Source organism: Leptonotus elevatus, chromosome 3 (genome assembly GCF_054856555.1).
Source record: "Leptonotus elevatus isolate MCC_2025b chromosome 3, RoL_Lele_1.0, whole genome shotgun sequence".
In the NCBI taxonomy this organism is placed as follows: Eukaryota; Metazoa; Chordata; class Actinopteri; order Syngnathiformes; family Syngnathidae; genus Leptonotus; species Leptonotus elevatus.
The window spans coordinates 13,685,106-13,705,989 of record NC_141241.1 but is presented as its reverse complement, the minus strand read 5'-3'; the positions used below and the strand labels follow the sequence as shown (position 1 = coordinate 13,705,989).

The 20,884-nt window shown below is 38.5% G+C and overlaps 1 protein-coding gene across 2 annotated transcripts in view; it reads right to left on the bottom strand.

Moving 5' to 3' along the window:
- The window catches only part of LOC147177030 (CUB and sushi domain-containing protein 1-like), a 383,887-nt gene that overhangs the window by 165,448 nt on the left and 197,555 nt on the right, over positions 1–20,884 (bottom strand). For both annotated transcript variants that reach the window (XM_086070543.1, XM_086070544.1), the window contains exons 4-7: positions 20,097–20,291; positions 19,057–19,264; positions 7,181–7,293; positions 5,701–5,778 (exon numbers count right to left, since the gene is read on the bottom strand). In XM_086070543.1, coding sequence (XP_085926669.1) covers positions 5,701–5,778; positions 7,181–7,293; positions 19,057–19,264; positions 20,097–20,291 — 594 coding nt within the window. The remainder of the gene's footprint in view (positions 1–5,700; positions 5,779–7,180; positions 7,294–19,056; positions 19,265–20,096; positions 20,292–20,884) is intronic.

Sequence of the window (20,884 nt, the reverse complement as noted above, 5' to 3'; positions counted from 1 at the left end):
TGTGTGCTGTGGGTTGTGAGTGACTCGCCGATTTGTATGCATGTTTGTGTGGGATCTGATGCAAACAGAACAAGCTGTCTTGCAGCTCCACCGTGGTTTTGATGTTCTTTCCAAAAACACATCACACAAGCGAGCACACACATCCCGAAAACACACACTCAGCCACTTTCCTCTCATCCATTTTCACCCTCACTCATGTTCAAATGACATTCATTGGCATCCTTTACAAAGGTTCATTTGCCAAATGTGGCTCATTCATACAACATTAGATTGTGATAGAGAAAAAGCTGGGCCAGTGTCAAAAATTCTCAAACTGACTAAATCCTGTATTTGCACTTAAAAGACCATTTGCCATTGAAATACAAGATTATAATGCAGAATTCCGTTTCCATATCTTCAAAGTGTCTTCACAAGACCTTTCATCTTTACAACTCAACTCTTTAGGAAATCATAGAAAATGATACATTTTCTCCTATGTGTCCATTTATGTTTGCAGCAAATTTACACCAGAATGTCACTCTAACTGTTAAAAACAACAAAATATGCATTTGACTTTGGATAGTAGACTACTTTACCTTACTCTGATTAGTAATAGCTACATCTTAATGCAGCAGAAAAACAAATACATTGTCAGTGTAAAATAAAATTTTCACTCATTTGTTTCACAATTTTAACTAATTTACTTTGATCAGTCATGTAATGACAGCACTTCAATGCAGCACAAAAACTTCAATTTCAAAGTTAAAAGTTTAATTTTCATTTATTATATCCCAATTTGATGGGTTACTATGTTGATTGACATGTGGTTTAATGTAGAATTATTATTATTTTTTATTTTTTTTTGAATGGGCCAATAAATTGTGATTTTATTATGGATAGGGTTCCCTTATTTACTGAACCAATTGCTGCTGCCATCAGCATTAGCTCCCAGTGCGGCAGGATGGAAAAAGTGACAAATTTGTCATACGTTGACATTTTTGCCATAAGATTCCTCAAATGTAAGCTGGGTGCCTTGTCTCAATAAATGTTTGGAAACACAGATTAGAAGAAGCAGAAAGAGAGCAAACATTATTATTATTTAACTGCGGGTAAATTCTCACATACTGTAGGTCCGATATAATCCCCCACACACAACATGATTCTATTAGCATGCACTTATGGAGAGAACTTTCCCAGTGATGACACTGCACTAATGGTGTTGAGCCCCTGAGCAGTTTGAAGGGCTTGAGGCCACCAGGCTCAAGGTTATGCTGGAATTAGGAAGTAGGCCTAACCCAGCATCTTTCCAGTAACTAGTCCAATTTATTGTATTTTTGTCAGCACCCTTTGACCCTCTGGCACCCAAATCCAGGCCTAAAATCAAGTTTTGAGGGACTGAATAATTACTATAAAGGACACCAATATTAGTTGCCTCATGTTTATTAAGTGGTTTAGCATAATGACATCATGGAATTCATTAACTTAAAAATGTATAACTAATACAGATCAGATCTAATGAGGTGTTCCACAAAACTCAAAAAATTAATGCACATAATTTTACAATGTGTCATCCCCCAGACATTTTGGGAACCTTGATTTACGGCAATCACTTAGAGTCTCAACTCAATTCCAGTCAGCATTATTTATACAGCACTTTAACAACTACCATAGCTGCAACTTTAAGTCCATCATGATCTACCCATTATGTGAACCGTGCTGTACATATAATATAAAAGGCAATAGAGAGCTTCCTTTGTACAGTATACCCTCTTGCCGCACGTGTTGTGTTGACAATGCTAATAGTTGAGAGAAAGGGCCAAGACTGAAGTTTCAATGATAAGTCTGAGGGTGCAGAGATCATAGATGTCAATGTAGTGAAGTTGTAATCTTGTGATCAGTTTGAATGTAAACAAACAACTGCAATTTCCTAACAGCCGACAAACACAAGGATTGCTACTTCTCTTGTCTCACACTTTACTTTACTTCATTTTAGCGCTATCTCCTCCGAGATGTATACTTCGCCGAATGGATGTCTGTCCGCTCTTCGATGGCTTTGTCATGGTCCAACAGCACCGATATTCTCCACTCTTTCCTCTTTTCATTGTGTCATGCATACAGGTCAGTCAATCCAAATGGTAATGTCTGCAGCCAGTTGTCTGACATCCGCTCATGGAACACACAAGACACTTAATCCCCACACAAAAACACAGATGCACACTGAAAGTAATTTGCAATAAAGTGAAGAAAGAATAAAAAAAACCTGGTTAATACACCTACAGGAAATGAAAACAAAGGTAAATATGGTCTTGGTGGCTTCTCATTTGCAGTCATAACAGCTTCCACTATTCGAGGAAGACTTTCTACACAATTTTGGAATATGAACAGAATATATTTAGATATGTTGAAAAAAAAAGTTAATTTTCATAAATAAATGTAAATATTCTTCTTCTGTTTTAATTGTTCTTATTAAGTCACATTGTCACACACTAGTGAGCTATTTTTAGAATAGACCTGCGGGCTATTCATGTTGTCCTTGGGCCTAAATAGTACACACTGGTACTTTTTGAAGGACAATGCACATTATCACAGCAAAATGCATCAGTGTGTGCAATGTCTCTTTCTCTTACTCCCTCACTCCTTGTGTAACTGCTCTCTGCTCACAGAGAAGATTTTCAAAGAGGTGGCTCATTTACTCAACTCCGCAAGCAGCCAATGATACTGCCCGTCTCCCACTGAGGGGCAAACATTGGCGAGTATTTGCGAAGGTAGCAAATGTTGATTTCTTGACAGAATTTGTTCAAGGTTGTAAAAGTTGTCCTAACATTTGCCAACAGTTTTAATGGTGTGCAACAAGTCTTCCAACAATAACGACCATATTGGTGGTTTTACCATACATCAAAATACGACCAAGTGTTGCGTATTGTAGTTTAGCGGCCTCTATCGGTCATGTTAGATAGCGAACAAACACAAAACCAAGACTTGAACCCGGATTATTTGGTCGAAAGACTAACGTCCAGTTTACTGACAGTCCAGTAATGAACTTGGTGTTGACATGTATGTCAATTCCCGTCATGGACTAATGGTTGGGGTTAGGATGAGGCTTTCACTGAGGTTGTAGAGTACATGTTACTTAATTAATGGTTGAGGCACGGTGAGGTTGTAGACCGTTAGAAAACATGTAGTCAACACTTTAACAATCACTGGACAAATAGCTCAGTCAGATAATCACTCGTCTTCTGACCAGACGGCCGGGGTTCGAGTCTCACTGATAGAGGTTGCTAAACTAAAATACGTAACACTTGGTCATAATTTGGAACCTTTTCAAAACAACCCATGTGGTCGTATTTATTGGAGGACTGTCTCTTGTCTCAAAGAAAATTTGAACATGTTGACAAGAAAAACTGGTGGTGACCATTTCCCCTAGGCGGTATTGTGACCTGTTTTAGGCTTTTTGCTGGTTCTGAAAGCATTAGTGGTTAATGGAAACCTTGAATTTTTTTAACCAGGGCAAACCGTCAAACCGGTAATCAGCCAATGCATAAACACAACATTCCCAAAATATGCTCATGTTGGACCATGCTCCGATGCAGGCTTAAGGTTGTTCTAATCAGTTTGTTAAATTATGATTACTGGTGGCTAAAACTCAAAATCTATCTCCATTACAAGGATGATTAATTGCACATAAAAAAACACTAAACACATTATTTGCTATAGTCGTGCAGATACCGGTCGGTGGTCATGCTTTAATGTTGATTGTATCTCAGTGACCTCCATGGTTACTATATGCTTAGGTAACATCTAAGACCAAGCATTATTTATCCAGTTTTAGTCTCCATTACAACAGTGCTGCTATTTGTTTTAATGAACAGTGATCCCAGAGTGAGAAATTAAATTCCTCGAAGCTTGCATCCCTGGACCGCACGTTTAAGCGTTATTATCCTCATTATGTGGCGCCACAATATTACAGATAGCAAGCATGTTTTCTTCTGGACATTTGTAATTTATTGCAATGGTTACTTTGGGGGGGGGCGGGTATATTAAAATGCATGCAGGACACGGTGGAGATCACTGTAATTTTACTTAAACATCACACAGAAACCCTCACAGAGCAATGTTCCGTGAGCTACGGGCCGAGTGGAGTTTCACAAGTCATAAGGTTAACTGACTTTTTGCAGCTGTGCTGAGCTCAGTTAGTTTTAAACATTAGTAGAATGTATATTTAAGAGACAACTGGAGCCACTTTTCTCCAAGTCTCTTATGTATCCTCCATAATACATTTAGTCAATAGCCTAAGGGAAACATGCAAAGAGAGTCATGACAGGGTGCGATGCGTGTGGCTAATCTGAACTCTTCACCAGCCATCAGATCATTAAGAAATATCTAAGTCACACATGCACATCGACTCACACGCGCACACGCACGTGATAATTGCAGCAGCACATGCTTGACTGAGCATGTAAATGGGCCGATTTATTGACGAGAGTTTTATGATGAAGGTGAAAGCTAAGGAACTCTTGAGGTACGAGCTCCATGGCCTCCCGTAAAATAAAAAAAAAGATGCATCACATGACCTGAATACTCTTTCAGTGTAGCAGCAAGCCAATTCCAAAGGATGATGATTTATGATTAAAGTAACCTAATAAAGTCTAAATTACATCCTTGTAGTCAGTATAATTTTTGAATTGATAAGGCATCTTTATTTATGCATACAGAGTTGAGTGACTTACATTTTTTTATTATTTTTTTACTACATTTCTCAGCATTTTTGTATTTATTTATCTATTTATGTATTTGTTATTGTTATTGCTATTACAGATTATTTGATACACATTTTTCCAGTATACCTAAAATGTATAGTGGATTTACATCCAGGCCAGTGGCGTAAATATCAACGGTGCTGACGGTGCGACGCACCCGGGAACAGAGTGGCACAGGGGCTCATGAAAAAAATTAAATAAAATTGCACCGGGGCCTCTCAGCATGTTGTTACGCCACTGATCCAGACTACTATAAAGACTAGAGCTTTTAAAGTTTGCTAAATAAATGTGGAACTTTTATTTCTCTTATCTAGATTTTTTCCTCTGACTTAGCTGTTTTGCTAGTCACTGCTCCCATCGGGTCGTTATCACAAACAGCATCCAGCTCGTTTCCACACAAAAGAAAAAGCCTTAAAACCCCACTTTGCACCACCTGCAAAGCACCAAATGGCAAAACAGACTTATTTATGGACAAGCTGGTGAACATTGTGAAGCAGGCTGAGGTCTGATATTTCCCCCAGGATGTAATAGAGACCATAAATGCAACTTAGGGAGAGGTGATATTGGACTTCCTTTCACTGGCTTAAAGGGAAACAGCTCCATTATGTTGCAACTGCTGGGTGTGTAAATAAGCCACTATTTCGTATCAAATGGTATGTCAAAACAACAGTATTAATAGATTCCATACTTGTTGTGGGAAGGAAGCAGGCCGCACATTTCCAAACAGTAGACACTGTAATCAATCTAAAATAGCATTTCTGCCTCATGGAATAAATACATTTCAAATACATTAAATGTGCCTTATCACACTCTTAGACAAACCAACATTTGTCATAAAACTTACACTATTTGCAATACTGTACAGTATTCTGGAAGCCGCTATGTTTTTATTTTTTTCCTATGAAAAATGGTATTGTGTCCAACATGACTACACATATTTGTGCGTGTGTGTGCGCTTACTTACAGACTGCATTTTTATGACTGGAGTCTTTATTGGGCATCATCTTCACTCCTCTGGACTTCAATTCGATTGCTTTCTTCACTGGAGGAATGAGAAGGGATGGAGATCATTTTATTAGAGAAAACGAGTGATTATTCAAAGAAAACTTTGTTCAAAACTTTTTTTTGCCGATAAACTCTTGATCCTATCAAAAGTGTGTTGACCCTAACTGTGGTCACTCACTACAGCATTAGGCGCACTAGCACAATCTGATGAGATTCAATACAAGAAATGTATACCCCCCAAAATAAACAGCCTTTACCAAGATAATAATGCCCATTTCATTGATACATCAAATAAATGAAGAGGTTTCTAATATGTTGGCCCTATTATGTTGGTAGTCAAACGATGTAAATAATAAACATTTCAACTATGCGAAAATGCCTGAGTAAAGTGAACATTATTGTCTTTGTAAAGGGTGAATTTCTCTACATATCTCTTGTGTTTTGTCTTTCCATGCAAATGGAAGGTGTAGCTAATTTTGTGACCGGTGTGCAGAGCAAAGGAAAATGAGGACATAGGAAAGCGGATGAGGACAAGTTGGAACAAGTAAGGAGCCAAAGAGAAAAGGAGGAAGTCAGCATTGAAATTCATCCCATTTATATTTTCTATTGTGTCAACCTGCTTTACAGAGGATAACACAAACATCTGTGGCGCAACCAGACTGCATTCCACATTCAACGTGGAAAAGCAATTCAATTTTTTCTTACTTATATAGACACAGAACATAAAAGACAGAGACATTGAAAAAAAAGAAACTTGATTATAATGATGAAACCAATTGTAGGGAAAGGCAAAGTTGAAAACAAAATTTGGAGCTTGACATTTGCTATTTTATCATATCCATTCAGACGTGCTTTAATATGCTCATTAAGAGCAAATGGAAGCAAGCACAACTCTCTCATTTCGGGCTACTGTCACTGGAACAACACCAATTATATGAACTAAATGTAAGGATAGGAACGCGAGCACATGCTTACATGTATTTTATGTTCTCATGTGTGACTAAAAGGTTGAGCCCCCCCCATTTACATTTAGCCTTAATGTGAGATTACTATATTCCTGTTTTGTTCCGTTATGCATGGTAAACATGCAGAGCACATCTCCACCATATTCTGAGCAGAGAATACAGCCTACAATGTAAAGGTCACCTGACATGTCTTGTGCTACTAAAGTGAACACATAAAATGTAATCAAAACATAAGAGGTCTCATAAGTGTGGTCTCAGGTGCTGAAGTGTGCCTCTGTATGTTTTTATTGGTTTGAGTACCCTGTTTACATTATCATAACATAATGTGGATCACTTTAAGGATTTTTTTTTCCAATAAAACCTTAAACAAGGATAAAACGCACACATATTTTATAGGCCCTGTAGTCTCATTGTGCATACTCCATACATACAATAAGAGGTAGGCCGAGACATATGAAGTAGTATTAAACACACCTTGGTACTGCGCGCTAAATCCTTTCCTTCGGTGGTTGCTGTCTGAGGTGAAGTGTATCCGCAGCCAGTTCTTGCTTGATATAACTGGTGAGGGCAGGGTTGTACCAGTCAGCCTGAAAGTAAACAAACACAGATTTGAGATTTATCTTAACAAGGTTTTTGTCATGTCAAGTTCAAAGATACAGTATTCTATTTGGAGCTGCAGTTTTAAGAAAAATATTTTATAGACGTCACATGAATCATGAACTTGAAATGAAAGTAGTGAAGTGAGCATCTAAAAAAACAATTGGCTTTAACTTGTAATAAAGCTTTATGTGTGGTCTTTAGTAATACGCATCATTTAAAAATAGAAACAGATCTCAGTATGGTTCCACACCTCTGCAAACGACAACAAAAATAATACACTTATTTTTAAATAAATGCATCTGTGACAGTGTCAAAATTGATGATGATTATCTGCCGCACTGCCAGAGTTGGAAAAATAATGGGAAATATATAAGTAGTGAAATACCAAGTCGTAAAAAGTTATCAAAGTTCCCATCCTTCAAAACAGTTTGCAAAGCAACACCGCTGAGACTGTGTTGGTTGCCGATGGTAAGTCTTACATCAGCTTCAGCGACTCTCACATTTCCTTACCAAAGACAACACAAGCAGGGGAGAAAAAAAAGAGGCAAAGAAAGAGGTGCAGTGACTCAAAAAATAGGAAGTGATGTATGGACTGCAGGCTTGCTGAAATTCAATGGTCTAGTACCCTCCCTTGAGCAATATGAGTCACTTTAACTGCCCTTTAATAATATCACAGGTAGATAGCAACAGAGATGAAGAAGGGAAACATGCGCAGATAAGGAAGAGGTCAGAAACAAGAGGTTGCCTGAAAGTATTAAAATAACTTTATTGAGGGCTTATCGTAAGAGATGCATACTTGGGAAGGTTACCAGGTCCAAAAGAAAAGGAATGAAAAAGACAGCTCAAGAAAATCTGGCATATAAAGCATAAAAATGAAGACATCACACTGCCATTGTGTAAGCCTAAAGGCAGCACAAATGTAGTACGCAATGACTCCAGAAATATGTTATCTCTTGAGTCAAAATGCACGCTTTATTAGCTGAGATATGAGCCCCAGTTTTAGACACTTCAAGACAAATTTCGAGGGAAGTAATACAAAATGTATAAGTGTGTGTGTGAGTATATATATATATATATATATATATATATATATATATATATATATATATATATATATATATATATATATATATATTATAGTATATAAATAAGCAACAAAGGATTAATGTCAGGATAGTTAGGTCAAAATAGCCATGTCGCACGCATAAGGAGTAAGTTCCACATAAAATACATTCATCCAATCTGAGTTTTATGCTTTAACATAGAGAACATAGCGACTCTCGCTGTTCCCTTGTGGCTGTCATAGAAGGTGGATCACTAAACAGTTACTGCAACGCCAGTTCAGATGACGTCACACCATCTGATCATAGTTTGCACATTATGATTAGATTTTTTTTATTTGCTTTGCCACGGCCATGTTTTGATACGAATATCCGAATCCCCACCGATTTTAATATATAAATATATATAAATTTACAAACAAAGCCCCCCTGGAGAAAACTCCATCAGTGTCATTGCCAATGACAGCATCCGAATGTTTGATGTGTTGATCATTAGTTGTTAGACACCCGCTGAGATGAAATGTGCATAGCTCAATGCAAGTTTTTTTTTTTACACCAGAACGTTCCTCCAAATAATACTATGAATTCTGAAAACAACCAGCTGGCGCACTGCAGGGATTCCTCTGTAAGCTTATTTGTGTCAACAGTGCGATGCCATTGAGCCAACCTGCTCATCATGAGTGTAAAAAAATGACAAGTGATAGAGGTCACATGAAAAAGTCATAAATAGGGCAATGCACGCCCATCTTCCTATTTCCACATCACATGTATTGAAAATTATGCTACATTTATGGGAATATATTTGAAGTGGAATTTCCATTTAGTTTAATCAATGGCTGTCTAGAAGAAATGTGTCTTTTTTAATTTGTTGTTGAATGTTTGCTTAGTTTCAAATCACCAGCTGCCCTATTTGCTTTGACATAATACAAGCACAATTCTTGAAGTGCTTTTTTTTTTCTTCCTAGCCACCATCTAAAATTACCCAGCAAAGTTGAGAAGCAATACTTGTGGGAGAGTGTGACTTTTCTCATCTGAGAGCTTCTCAGTTCATTTATTGGAAAAGCTTATTCAAAAGAAAACAACAGTGATGAATGTGACACTATGCTTCTCCAAAGAATACACAAGAATTACCATGTTAAATATAATATGACATCTGACAAGTGTTTTTGTTATATATGAGACACATTTGCACAGTGAAAAGTGAAAAGCTCCTGAGGTTTGGCATGGGTACGATCTCATGATCCCAAGCTCATCAGGTGGTAACCCGCGGACCATGTCAAAGTGTCCTTGGAAAAGACATTCAACTCAGCTCTTGGCAGGAACGGCATCCACCACCATCATGATTATATCAGAGATTGCTTGTGGATGTGAGTTGATAAATGAAAGCATGTGCTATTGTGGAACAAATGATGATGGGGGTGAAACACCTGCCCTAGATGCAATGCATGCTGTTCTTACCTCTTTTTTTTTTTTTGTATTGGATCATGTAGCCAATGTGTTAATAAAGCCAAACCACCCCCAAATGAAGGGTGGCCTCCATTAATCTCAGTTGTAGAGACATGACTATCAGCAACATAGATGCTTTGCAGTCTAATGTTTTGATATGTCTAAATGTGGCATATTTGAGGAACTAGACTAAAAAAGTAAACCATGTAACATCACAATCTTTTACTTTTCAAAGAGAGAAAATACTCCAATATAGTCATTGAATAGCTAACAAACAACATGGAATGCACGGAAGAGCAAAGCTTTGCATGAAGACAGAAGCTGAAGAAAAAAATGGCGGTGAGACATTCTGCATCTGCTCCATTATTCATTTGGACTGGCCAGCCCGCCTGACACTGGAATGAGAGAGCGACAAGGGGTCATAGAGGACTGAGAGGAAGACGCAAACGAGAGGTGACCACAGATGGATCTTGGAGGAGGAAAAGAAAGAAACAGAGCAAGCTAATGACGTGCAGATCTGTCTGAAGCCAGAAGTCATAAAGAAGGTTGTAGGAAAACTGGAATAAATGTCAGGGGCCAAATAATTTAAAACGAGGCAGAGGTAGATGAGGAGGAGAGAACATGAGGAGAGAAGGTGTGCTTGAGGGGGTGGAAACTTAAATCAATGAGAAAGAGAGAGGGAGGGAGAGACACAGAGAGAGAGAAAGAAAGAGAGTGGTTGGGAGGAGGAATCTCAAGAGGGAGGTTACAGTGGCTGTGAAGTGTAAATGAGTCTAGACATAACAAATAAGAGAGCAAGTAAAAAAAAAAAAAAAAACAGGATGGGGAGGTGATGTAGGGGGAGACTACAGGAGGAGGGTGGAAAGAAGAGGCAGGTGGAAAGAAGAGGCAGGTGGAAAAGAAATACTTCCATAGCTACCACTCTAGGCAATTGGCTAATAAGTAATAAACTAATTAGAGAAGTATTGTAATACCCTCAAGCTACTGTTGTTTTGGCCTCTACCATTCCTGTTGGCTGCAACATCTTACTTTTATTTGTAAGGTTATCACAAGTCGAGTTTCCATGCAATTGTTTCGAATTTTTAAGGGAATTTACTGAAAATGCATAAAACGGACGTGCGACTTATGCCTGTTTCCTTCTGTTCTTCTTTTGCGAATATTGAGAGGAAAACTCCGCCACATACAGATGTGATCCACCGGTAATTTAAAAGAAGAAGAACAGGAAGCGACTGCGCCGTGCAATGACATCATATGAGTTTGCTTTTGTAATTCTTGATAAACCATAGCGTTTCTTTGCTGTTTTCCATCTAAAATTGCATTCATATTCGCTTCTTTAATTAATTCCAAAAATATTTATGTTTTGACTTTTGGGCACTTTTTCGAATTTCTAGCGTTTCCATTCACTTTTATTTTCGCATTTCTTGAAAAATCGAGTAAAAATGGCTGGAAAGAAACCCCACTACAATAGTTGAAAGTCTAGTGGGCTTCAAACTCTGCAGAGGAACAGGAAGTGCGGTAAAGATATTTGTTGGAGGAAGGTTGGAGAAAACATCAATAATAGACATCTGATAATTCGGAGTTGTTGACCAAATAAGGGAATGAGCGGCACCATAAAACAACCTAGAGCCCACGCAACAAACCATTTTGCCCACAACTGACCAAGGCTAAGCAAGGCAATGATCAGGGTTGGGGAATCCAAGTCCGGAAAGTAAAAACCCTGCCACAGATAGGCTTTAGCCACAGGTGCTTCTACTCACCAGCTTGTCTGCATGTGTTGAGTAGAAGCACCTGTGGCAAAAGCCAAACTGTTTCAATTTCGGTCCAAGAGAGCGCAGTCTTGCATGTTTTTGATGTCTCCCTCCTCAAACATAGCTGAGAGGCTCCTGTAGAACGTAATGATGAGCTGATGATTTGAAAGACCTAAGTTTGGACGCAGGAGACACCGAAAACATGCAGGACTGCGGCTCTCTAGGAACGAACTTGCCTATCCCTGGTCCAGCACCTTCTTATCTTGCCAACTTAGTGGTACCGTGTGTTTCTTCCCGAAACCTTTATTTACGACTCGTTTGGTGATCCTGTTGGCCAAAAAGAAGTCCACAGTGTTCTCTCTTCTGGCCATAGTGCTCTGGAACTCAGTAAAAAAAATAATAACTCTAGACTTTAAATGTATTTTCATGTTCTTAGTTAGACTACATGTAGGCCTGCTTTACTGCCGCTTCTTCTCTCTCTTGCTTTGAGATGGGACGAAGTGACGATGACCGAGTCTGATGCTGTTAAATGGATTCTGCACCTACAAGGGATACGGGCTGGGTTTCTGAAGAAGACCCGCTTTTCCAAAGGCATCTATTCTATTCTATAGCTGTTCTAGTTAACATTGTCTAGCGCCACATTTTGTGTTAAATGTAGCCCACTCGGCATCCATTGGAGCCTATCATCCTGGAAGGCGGATTGCCCCAATCTGTGGTCTCTTCTCAAGGTTTCTTCTCCCCCCCCCACCCCCTTTTTGGGGAGTTTTTCCTTGCCCTCTTGTGGGGTTTAGATCAGGGGATGTCGTAAATATTTGTCAACTGTGGGCCTTTGAAGCTCTTTGAGACTATTTCGTGATTAAAGACTGTAAAAATAAATTGCCTTGACTTGGCTTTGAAATCGGTGATGTGCTTTGGCACACTTCACATCTGAAGTTTTGGATTGAATAAGTATGAGGGCTAACTGTTGTGCTTAAGCAAAGTAAACTTCCTCAGCCCCAGCATGGTTGGAAAAGGTGGGCTTGAGCACAATAGGTATGCTCCTTAAAAAAGCACATGCTAGGGCATGGAGCATTGACGTGCCATATAATCAATGCAATTATTCCGCCCACAATCGCAACTAGGCGTAACAGAAATGAGCACAATTTTAAACAAACCACAAATTCAGGAACATTTCAAGTGTATTGGGAGATAGAATGTGTTTGATTGGTGACCAGTCGAAGGTGTGCACCCGTGAGCCTGACAGGTTTAGGGGGGGAAATGGATAGAAAAACATCATGTTTATGGCTGCAATTATACTGTGAATTTATATTATTGTAGCATTAGAGGTGGCACAGACCAATTTTCCACATTTCGACCCTAAAATCATGTTTCCCACAGGGAAGAATATTTTTTGCCGTACTATAATGGGATTCTCGCTCTTGTTGAACCTCAAAGATCCACTTTAAAAGTCATACTGATATTTTCCAAGTCTCTCCTTGTGGTTTGGGCTGCTGTAGAATGTTTGTGCACTTCTCTCTTTGGGAGTATCAGGTCTCACAGCAATCAAGTTGGTTGAAGCAGGGAAGTGGATGCTGATAGGGGTGTGCGTGACTTTCTGCTGTTTGTTATTAACAAAGATGGGCAATCTGCAGGGATATTGGCTTGGTATTTCTTGTGTTTGCAGATGATGTGGTATTGTTGATTCATTAACCCACAATCTGCGTGTGTTATGAGAATGAGCATGTCCACGTCTGGCCTCAAAATGCACTTGAATTTTAATTGAGGTTGACTACTACTTTGGTAAAACTGTGTTTCTATAGTTATTTGTTCTTTATCGACTTATAATTATTGTTGTATTCTTATCGGAATTAAAGGCACAATAAAATAAAGTCTTTAGAGTTTCAAAAAACACTGTGTTGAAAATAGGGAGCTGCCGGACTGGAATGTATTATGGATAATAGTTTCATCATATCAGCAGTGACCCTAATAACAAATTAATAAAATAATTGGCAACCAGGGTTTTTAAATTAGGTTAAAGTCGGTAGTAGACGGAAATTTGATGTGAGCAATTAGAGATTACATCAGCCATTCAAAATTAGTAAAAAAAACTGCTGCTTATTAAAATGGTTGACTATCTCAGTGATTTTACTGTATATTACGGCAAATTATTGGATTTTTAGTGCTGGCGACTTTGGTGAAATAAGTGTGAGAAATGTAGTAGACAGCGGGGAACAAAATATGATTAATTGCTCCCCGTTTCCCTCGCCCCAATAAGAATCCATCTAGTTGAATGAAGTGGCACTGCAGAGGCTTGGGGTGTTGGAGGTAGAGGAGAAGAAGAAGATGCGAGAAAAGGGGAAAAAAAGGGAAGAAAGAGGAAGAAGAAGAGTTGATTGCGAACAAAAAAGGGGGAAATTGGAAGGTTTTTGCATTTATTGAATTGAGATCTGCTTAATAATAACAATAATAACAAGACAATTCATTTATTTTTATCTTGCATTCATGAGCAACAAGAATTACAAATTTTAACCAAGTTCTTAGTTTTGGCTGTCAATATTTGTCATTACTGCAGTAACCTGTAAAAATTTGTAAAATATTTGTACATGCATAGGAAAATAAATGCATTTCAAGCCATTATTATGTCAGGAATAAGATATAAAAACAGAAATCAGATTAACAACCAGTGGACGAAATATTGTAATTTTTGTCAAATCTAGGCCTTAATCAAGCTGAGTTACAGTCCGCCTATAATTTGGCTAGAAAAAAATGCTACCAATCAGTACAATTGAGCTACTAAGACATTCAATTATACGACTTGAATGGCAGTACACGTGCCAAAGGGAAATCCAAATATTGGCCAAAAGATAAGCAAAAGGACTGAAAAACAGCAAAAAATAATAATAATCTGAATGCTAGGTATGGTGAACAGGGACACAGAGAAAGACATTTTTTTTAAACAGAATGTCATCATATTACCAAAATTTCATTCTGACAAGCATGAAACAAACAATTCAATTTGACCAGTTGGTCAAAAATAAAAAATAAACTAAAATAGCTCCATTCCAATTACGCATGTGTGTACGTGCCTGCCTGCATGTGTGTGTGCAACAGTGGATGGGGCGCATGTGTGACAGCCAGTCAACGTGACATTGAACCTGCCAGCTCGTCGACGGAAACATGGAACAGGAAATTGCTTTTGGGACAACCAATCAGAAAAAAGCTCCCGGTAAACAGGAACAACCGTCACAGTGGTCCTGTCATGTGTCAATCATCCCCACAATGACCTGCCCATATACTTCAGTGAAGCAGTCAGTCATGTCTTAATCCCAAGTCTGGAGAAAAGTACTTAGTGTTACTGGGAACATGCGTAACAGAGGCTTTTTATGCAAGACCATTTTGTTTCCCATGCAGACGGAATCAGAAATTAGATTAATTGATTTATGTTCTGGTTCTATAAATCAGTGGCTAACAGCTCATTGTTTAAAGGCATTCTGATTAATAGTGTGTTTGTGGAATATGAGTTAAGCAGCGAAATCCACCTGTTTTTATCCATCTCAGGGGGCGGCCCTTGACTGAAATGACATCACAGCTGCTCAGGGCTCAGGTAACGACCAGTCACGGCTCAGGTTCAGAAAACACGTGAGCCATGATTAGTATCACTAATGTGAACAGGCATCAATAATGCATATTTATGAACAAGCCCAACTACTGCACATTGCTACATTGCCAGCATTTCATGGCAAACGATTGACTGTTTCTGATTATTTATTTTTTTGTGTCAAGGTGCGGTGGGTTTTAAAAGGACAATGTGTATTATTTCGTGCCATCTAGTGGTAAACTAATAGAATTCAAGAATTTTGAAGCATGCACACTACAGTGCCTCAGAGAGACCACATTTCTGTTCTGCAGGAGCAGCAGAAGCGGCGACTAGAAATAGAACGATATGCTTTTTTCAGGGCCGATACCAATACCGATTATTGATAGTCAGGGAGGCCGATAACCGATATTTGAAGCAGATATATATTTGCAGGAAAAAAAAGTTGGTGTCAAATTTTTTATTAATAAAATAATAAAAACTCCAGCACTTGCCTGCTTAGATGCCTTCAAGCACATGTTTATTAAACAGCTTTTGTGATTTGCAACATGTTAAAGGTTTTTTGTTTGCCATCAACTTTTGCACCTACTATATAACTATAATGCCAACTCCCAAATAGCCACTAATTCGCGGGCTAACCATTCACCCACACGCTAACCCCGGGATAACTCCCAACCAGCCGCTAAAAAACGACTATTAGATTAGCCCGTGAGCTAGCCGGCTAATTGCTGCTTAATGGCTGTTAGCACTGCGCAAGCAACCAATCAGATGGTGCTGTGGGCGGGCCAATGCTGCAGGGAGTCAACAGCCGCTGAATCAGAGCAGACGGAGGAGAAAAGCGCCCATCGGAGCAAAAATAACAGTTTTTAATATATCGGCCATCAAAACAAAAAAAGAGGCCGATATTCAGCATTTTATTTTTATATCGGCGCCGATTATCTGCCGGGCCGATTATCGGTCTATCCCTAGCGGCGACTACAAAGAGTGGCTGACAAGAACTCACTGGAGCAGCTCGCAAGAACTAGCTAGAGCAGCTAAAAAGAGTGCCTAGCAGGAGAAGCACTATACTATATTATATAAGTACTATATAAAAAAAGTACTATATAAAAAAAGAAAAACAAAAAATATCGTTAATATGCATAGACTTAATGGTGTCTATTTAAATTGCTTAATGGTGCTTTTGGTGCACACTACAGTCTTTAAAAAAAAAAATTAAGTTAAAAAGGGCTTGATTGCTGTAGTCCTCATTTTCCATGTCACTGACTGTGCCTTCAATAGCCCGCGCCCTGCCTACCCCTCCATTTTTTGCACTGCAGAGGATTGGGTGATTGTGGTCTAGAAATGTAGGCTTTCACCGATAAGGCAGGAGAATATGTGCGTGCATACGCATGTATGCTATCTGTCAAGCGCCTGGGGACGACCAGCAACAGCTCAAGCTGTCAGCAGACCACTTAAGACCTGACACCGACATGCAGACATACACAAACGGTATCATGAGAACGCCACGCTTGATGTGTAACTGCTCGACTGGCGACAAGACTAAACGTGCAATTATTCGCCCATCCTTTTGTTTCCGTCGAGCACCATCCTCTCGAGCCCCGTTCTTGCCGCTCATTTATATGTCCACCAATCAATTCCAATCTCGCCGCAAACAATGTGAATTTCTTCTTCAGCAGACGACAATGTTTTTTATCAAGAGGCTGAAGTCGGTGATAGATAAATAAAGACACAACAGTCACTGTTACACCGCATGGAATAACCCTCTCTGCCATTTGCATGCAAACACCTGGTCTCACTGATATTTGTATTTACCGAACGAGACCAAATGCCATGTCACCTTTCGCAGCTGTGAGGACGCCGCTCAAATATGAAAATAAGCCTTGGATGAATGATTGCATTCCAGAGGATTGCAGAGTTTACATGATAAATGTTGGAGAATAATTATGTGTATTGTAAGATTTCTTAACTGATTGAATCAATGTGCTCATGAAAGCAATTTATTTTTATCAAGTTGAACACAAAGTCATTCGTCTTCCTGGAAGGAGACGAAGAAAATGTGGTGTTACGAAAGGCTAATGAGGTCCCTCGGGAATGGCGGCCTTTCAACATTTCCACAATCAATTGGTGATTTATGAACAAACTCGAAAATCTGCCTCAATAAAGCTTAAAATCACCATCAAGACTACTAATGTTATTTTCCAAAACACAAATGGACCTCACTGTCTTCTTTGGACACTATACTTTGTTAGGCCTTTCTGCATTTTCTTACAGACGGCATGCTTAACTAGCAGGAAAGCCTTCACCACCTCTGCTCAAACGCATTACGCCTTTAGTGAAGATGAAGGCATGAATTCCAACAGAGTACTCAATTAGGCAAACAAATGAAACAGAGCTGTTGGAACAAACTGCCAATTTTGAAACACAAACATTGTATATATATATATATATATATATATGAGTGAAAATGGAATCTGTCATCTTCCCTGTGGACAGAGAACGCTGTGTAGCATCAAAGTGGTACTGAGCTGGAACTTCCAAAACATTTAGTAGAATTTTGTACAAAGAGTAATGAACAATTACTTGAAAGTTTTATGATGATCATAAAATAAATGTATATATGTGTATCATGTGTTTACAAAAATAATGTGTCTTAATTTATCTATCTATGTCGTTGGACTGGGCGCTGTCTGATGCGCTGCACGGCACAACACACCCTTTATGGTTTCGGGCCGAACAAAACATGTCCTTTATGCGACTGTTGGCTTGCACCAAATTATCAAAGTCATCAATTTATTTTTTGTACTTTAGCAACATTTGCCTCTTCCCAGAACAGAGTGCAAAATCCTCTTCTAAATATGGGATATGAGCTGCCGGGATGTCTGGTCGGGTTTTGCTTCTCGTCGCTATACCTAATCAAGTGGAAGTTACTGCTGTAGTTGTCTTTCCTTAAAGATGTTTGTGCTTCACTTTATGTTGTTGATATATAATGCGAAAGTTGTAAAGGTAATTTTTTGTGTGTGCATTAATTCAAGGTCAGAGCTTTATGGGTCATTTTTACTTTTATATTTTATAAGATAGATATTTTGTGCCCAGTAGGCATAAAATATTCTACTGCATTTTAGTGACAATGAAAAAACAATTCTTTTCAGCATTAATTAAAGACAACTTTCTTTGCCAAATAGTAGCTGCAGCTTAGAACTTACTATTCCTCTATTGTTGCCAGAATCACAATGACATGTCAAATGTAAGACTGCCTCATTTTTTCAGTTTTATCATCAGACATCATAACTTCCTAAAAGTCAAAGTACACTGAACTGATGTGAAAACTGTGACCCAAACTCTGATATCAACCGAACCATGGATTTTGTGAAACCTGTTGTGTGCACATGTACAAAAACAGCAACTAATGCTTGCGGTGGTGTTGGAAAAAAGCAATTGAAAACCACCACTACTTTTTTTCTTCCAAGGTCAGCAGATACAATGAAAACAGCAGAGGCTCCAGGATTGAACCCTGTGGAACACCATATGTTCCGTTATACATTATTTCATATTGCACTTATTCGTCTAACTGCTTTCTTTTTCTTGCTCGACATACTATAGTTAGTATGACAGGACTACAATAATGAAGAAATCACAGTCAAAAGTCAACTTCTAAGTGCACCAAATTCCCTGCAGCAAGGATAGGCCAAGCAAGTTGGGTAAGTGTCTTGACCTTCGCCGAACATCTGAGACTGATTCACTGAACCTCTAGGGTTTGATTGAACTACTGCCTTAAGTACTTTGGTATAATAAAATGTTATTTACAGAGCAAGACCAGGTTCTGGGTGTGTTTATGTAAACTACCATTTCTAATATAAAAAAGGATTGTCATTCTGTGTGCACAAAAAATAAATAAATGCTCATAAATAAATAAATGCTCACCATATGCTGGGTGCCTCGGTCCCGCTGATTTCCAGGAAGTCATACTTGTCTTCCAATAAAAAGTCATTGAAGACGAGAGCTATCGTGTCTCCGGGTTCAGCGAGGATTGACCACGTGCAATCCAGATTGTTGTCATACTCAGCGGGGTAGCCGGGACTGGTTATTGAACCTGCAGTGCCTCTTAACGTGCCGCCGCATGCCCCCTCAGCTGGACAGAGAAGAATGAGAAGGAATTCATGAGTGAGAAGATGTGATGGATCTTTTGGACACTTACATGTCTGCATACTATTTTCATAGTTTATTTTTTACTCTCGGTTGATGGGAGATTTTGAGCCATCTGTTTTCGGTATCGTTTATCCTCATGATTAAGGCTGAAACAATTAATTAATGTAAAGACATTTAAGAATACAAGACATCAAATCAGACAAACAACCAATAAGAATTTTGCAGAGATTGCCTCTGAGATGTGAAATCCTTCTCTAAGATTGTTCAGCCATCTCTTTGGCAGAAACAAACAAGCATAGGTTTCTTCTTGTTTGGAGCCTAATTGACCATTAGAGGGGGTTTGTGCCTGGATATCCGTATATATATATGAATCTGATTGAGTTATATATATATATATATATATGTGTGTGTAAAAAACAATTATATATATATATATATATATATATATATATATATATATATATATATATATATATATATATATATATATATATATATATATATATATATATATATATATATAGCTCAATCAGATTCATAGAATGCTCTGTTCCATACAGTAGTTTAAACAAGGCCTGACGATGATTTTATTTAATCAATACACAGGGGCTTCTCATCCTTCTCCAGCCTGAGACCTCATGATCTGGTCTCTCCATTCACATGACCCAGGCAATTAGTTTGATATGGTATCAGGTTTATTTCTGGAAATGTATTTTCCTCATGAATTACCAGCAGGTATACAGCTCCTTTGGGAGATGGCGTAAGTGCTTATTTCAGTCAAGGATGAGAAATAAAGCAAGGCAAAGTGCACTTACCTCTACAAAATGGTGAAGGGAAGTCCCACTGTGCTCCACTGCCTGGTGATACGATACATGTGAGGATATTATGTCCCTCCAGGACAAAACCAGACTCACAGCTGTAACGGATTTTGTCCCCGATGTTGTACCGCGTTCCATGGATGACTCCGTTTGGAATGAGTCCGGGGGTGCCACATGTATGGCTGGGCAGGACTGAAACATAAAATAGCAAGAATTAGTGATTAGTGGTATTATTCTATCAATCATGAGATTTCACTTTGACTTTGAGGTCAAACACCAGAATGTAAAATCAATGTGTCATACAAACACCTACATTTGGAATGGTGAGACATATTTCAGAATAAAATCATGTTTGTCTACATGCTTAATTTGATTAGTTTTTAAAGAACTCTGTGTTTCCCCCCTTCATATTGATACGCTGTTCAATGTAGATTTCAGGAGGTAACCTGTTCCATGTCTGTCTATGATTATCAGCGACAGGAACTTTCGCTCCAGAAAGGACCAGACATAGTCTATTCAATCATTCTTAAACCTGATGATCCATTGATTGCAGACAATTGGCCAAAATGCATAACAACGTACAATGACCATAATGCAATATGTGATAATAAACCTTATTTAGTTACTTGGGATTAATAAATCAATAATACATAGTTTGTAACGCTTAGGAACTACATTTACAGTTGTTTCACTCTAAAAACAGTTGGGTAAAAAATAACACAACTATGGGTCAAAAATGGACCGATCCTCTACTTATACAAAATTAATAAAACAACCCAGAAAAT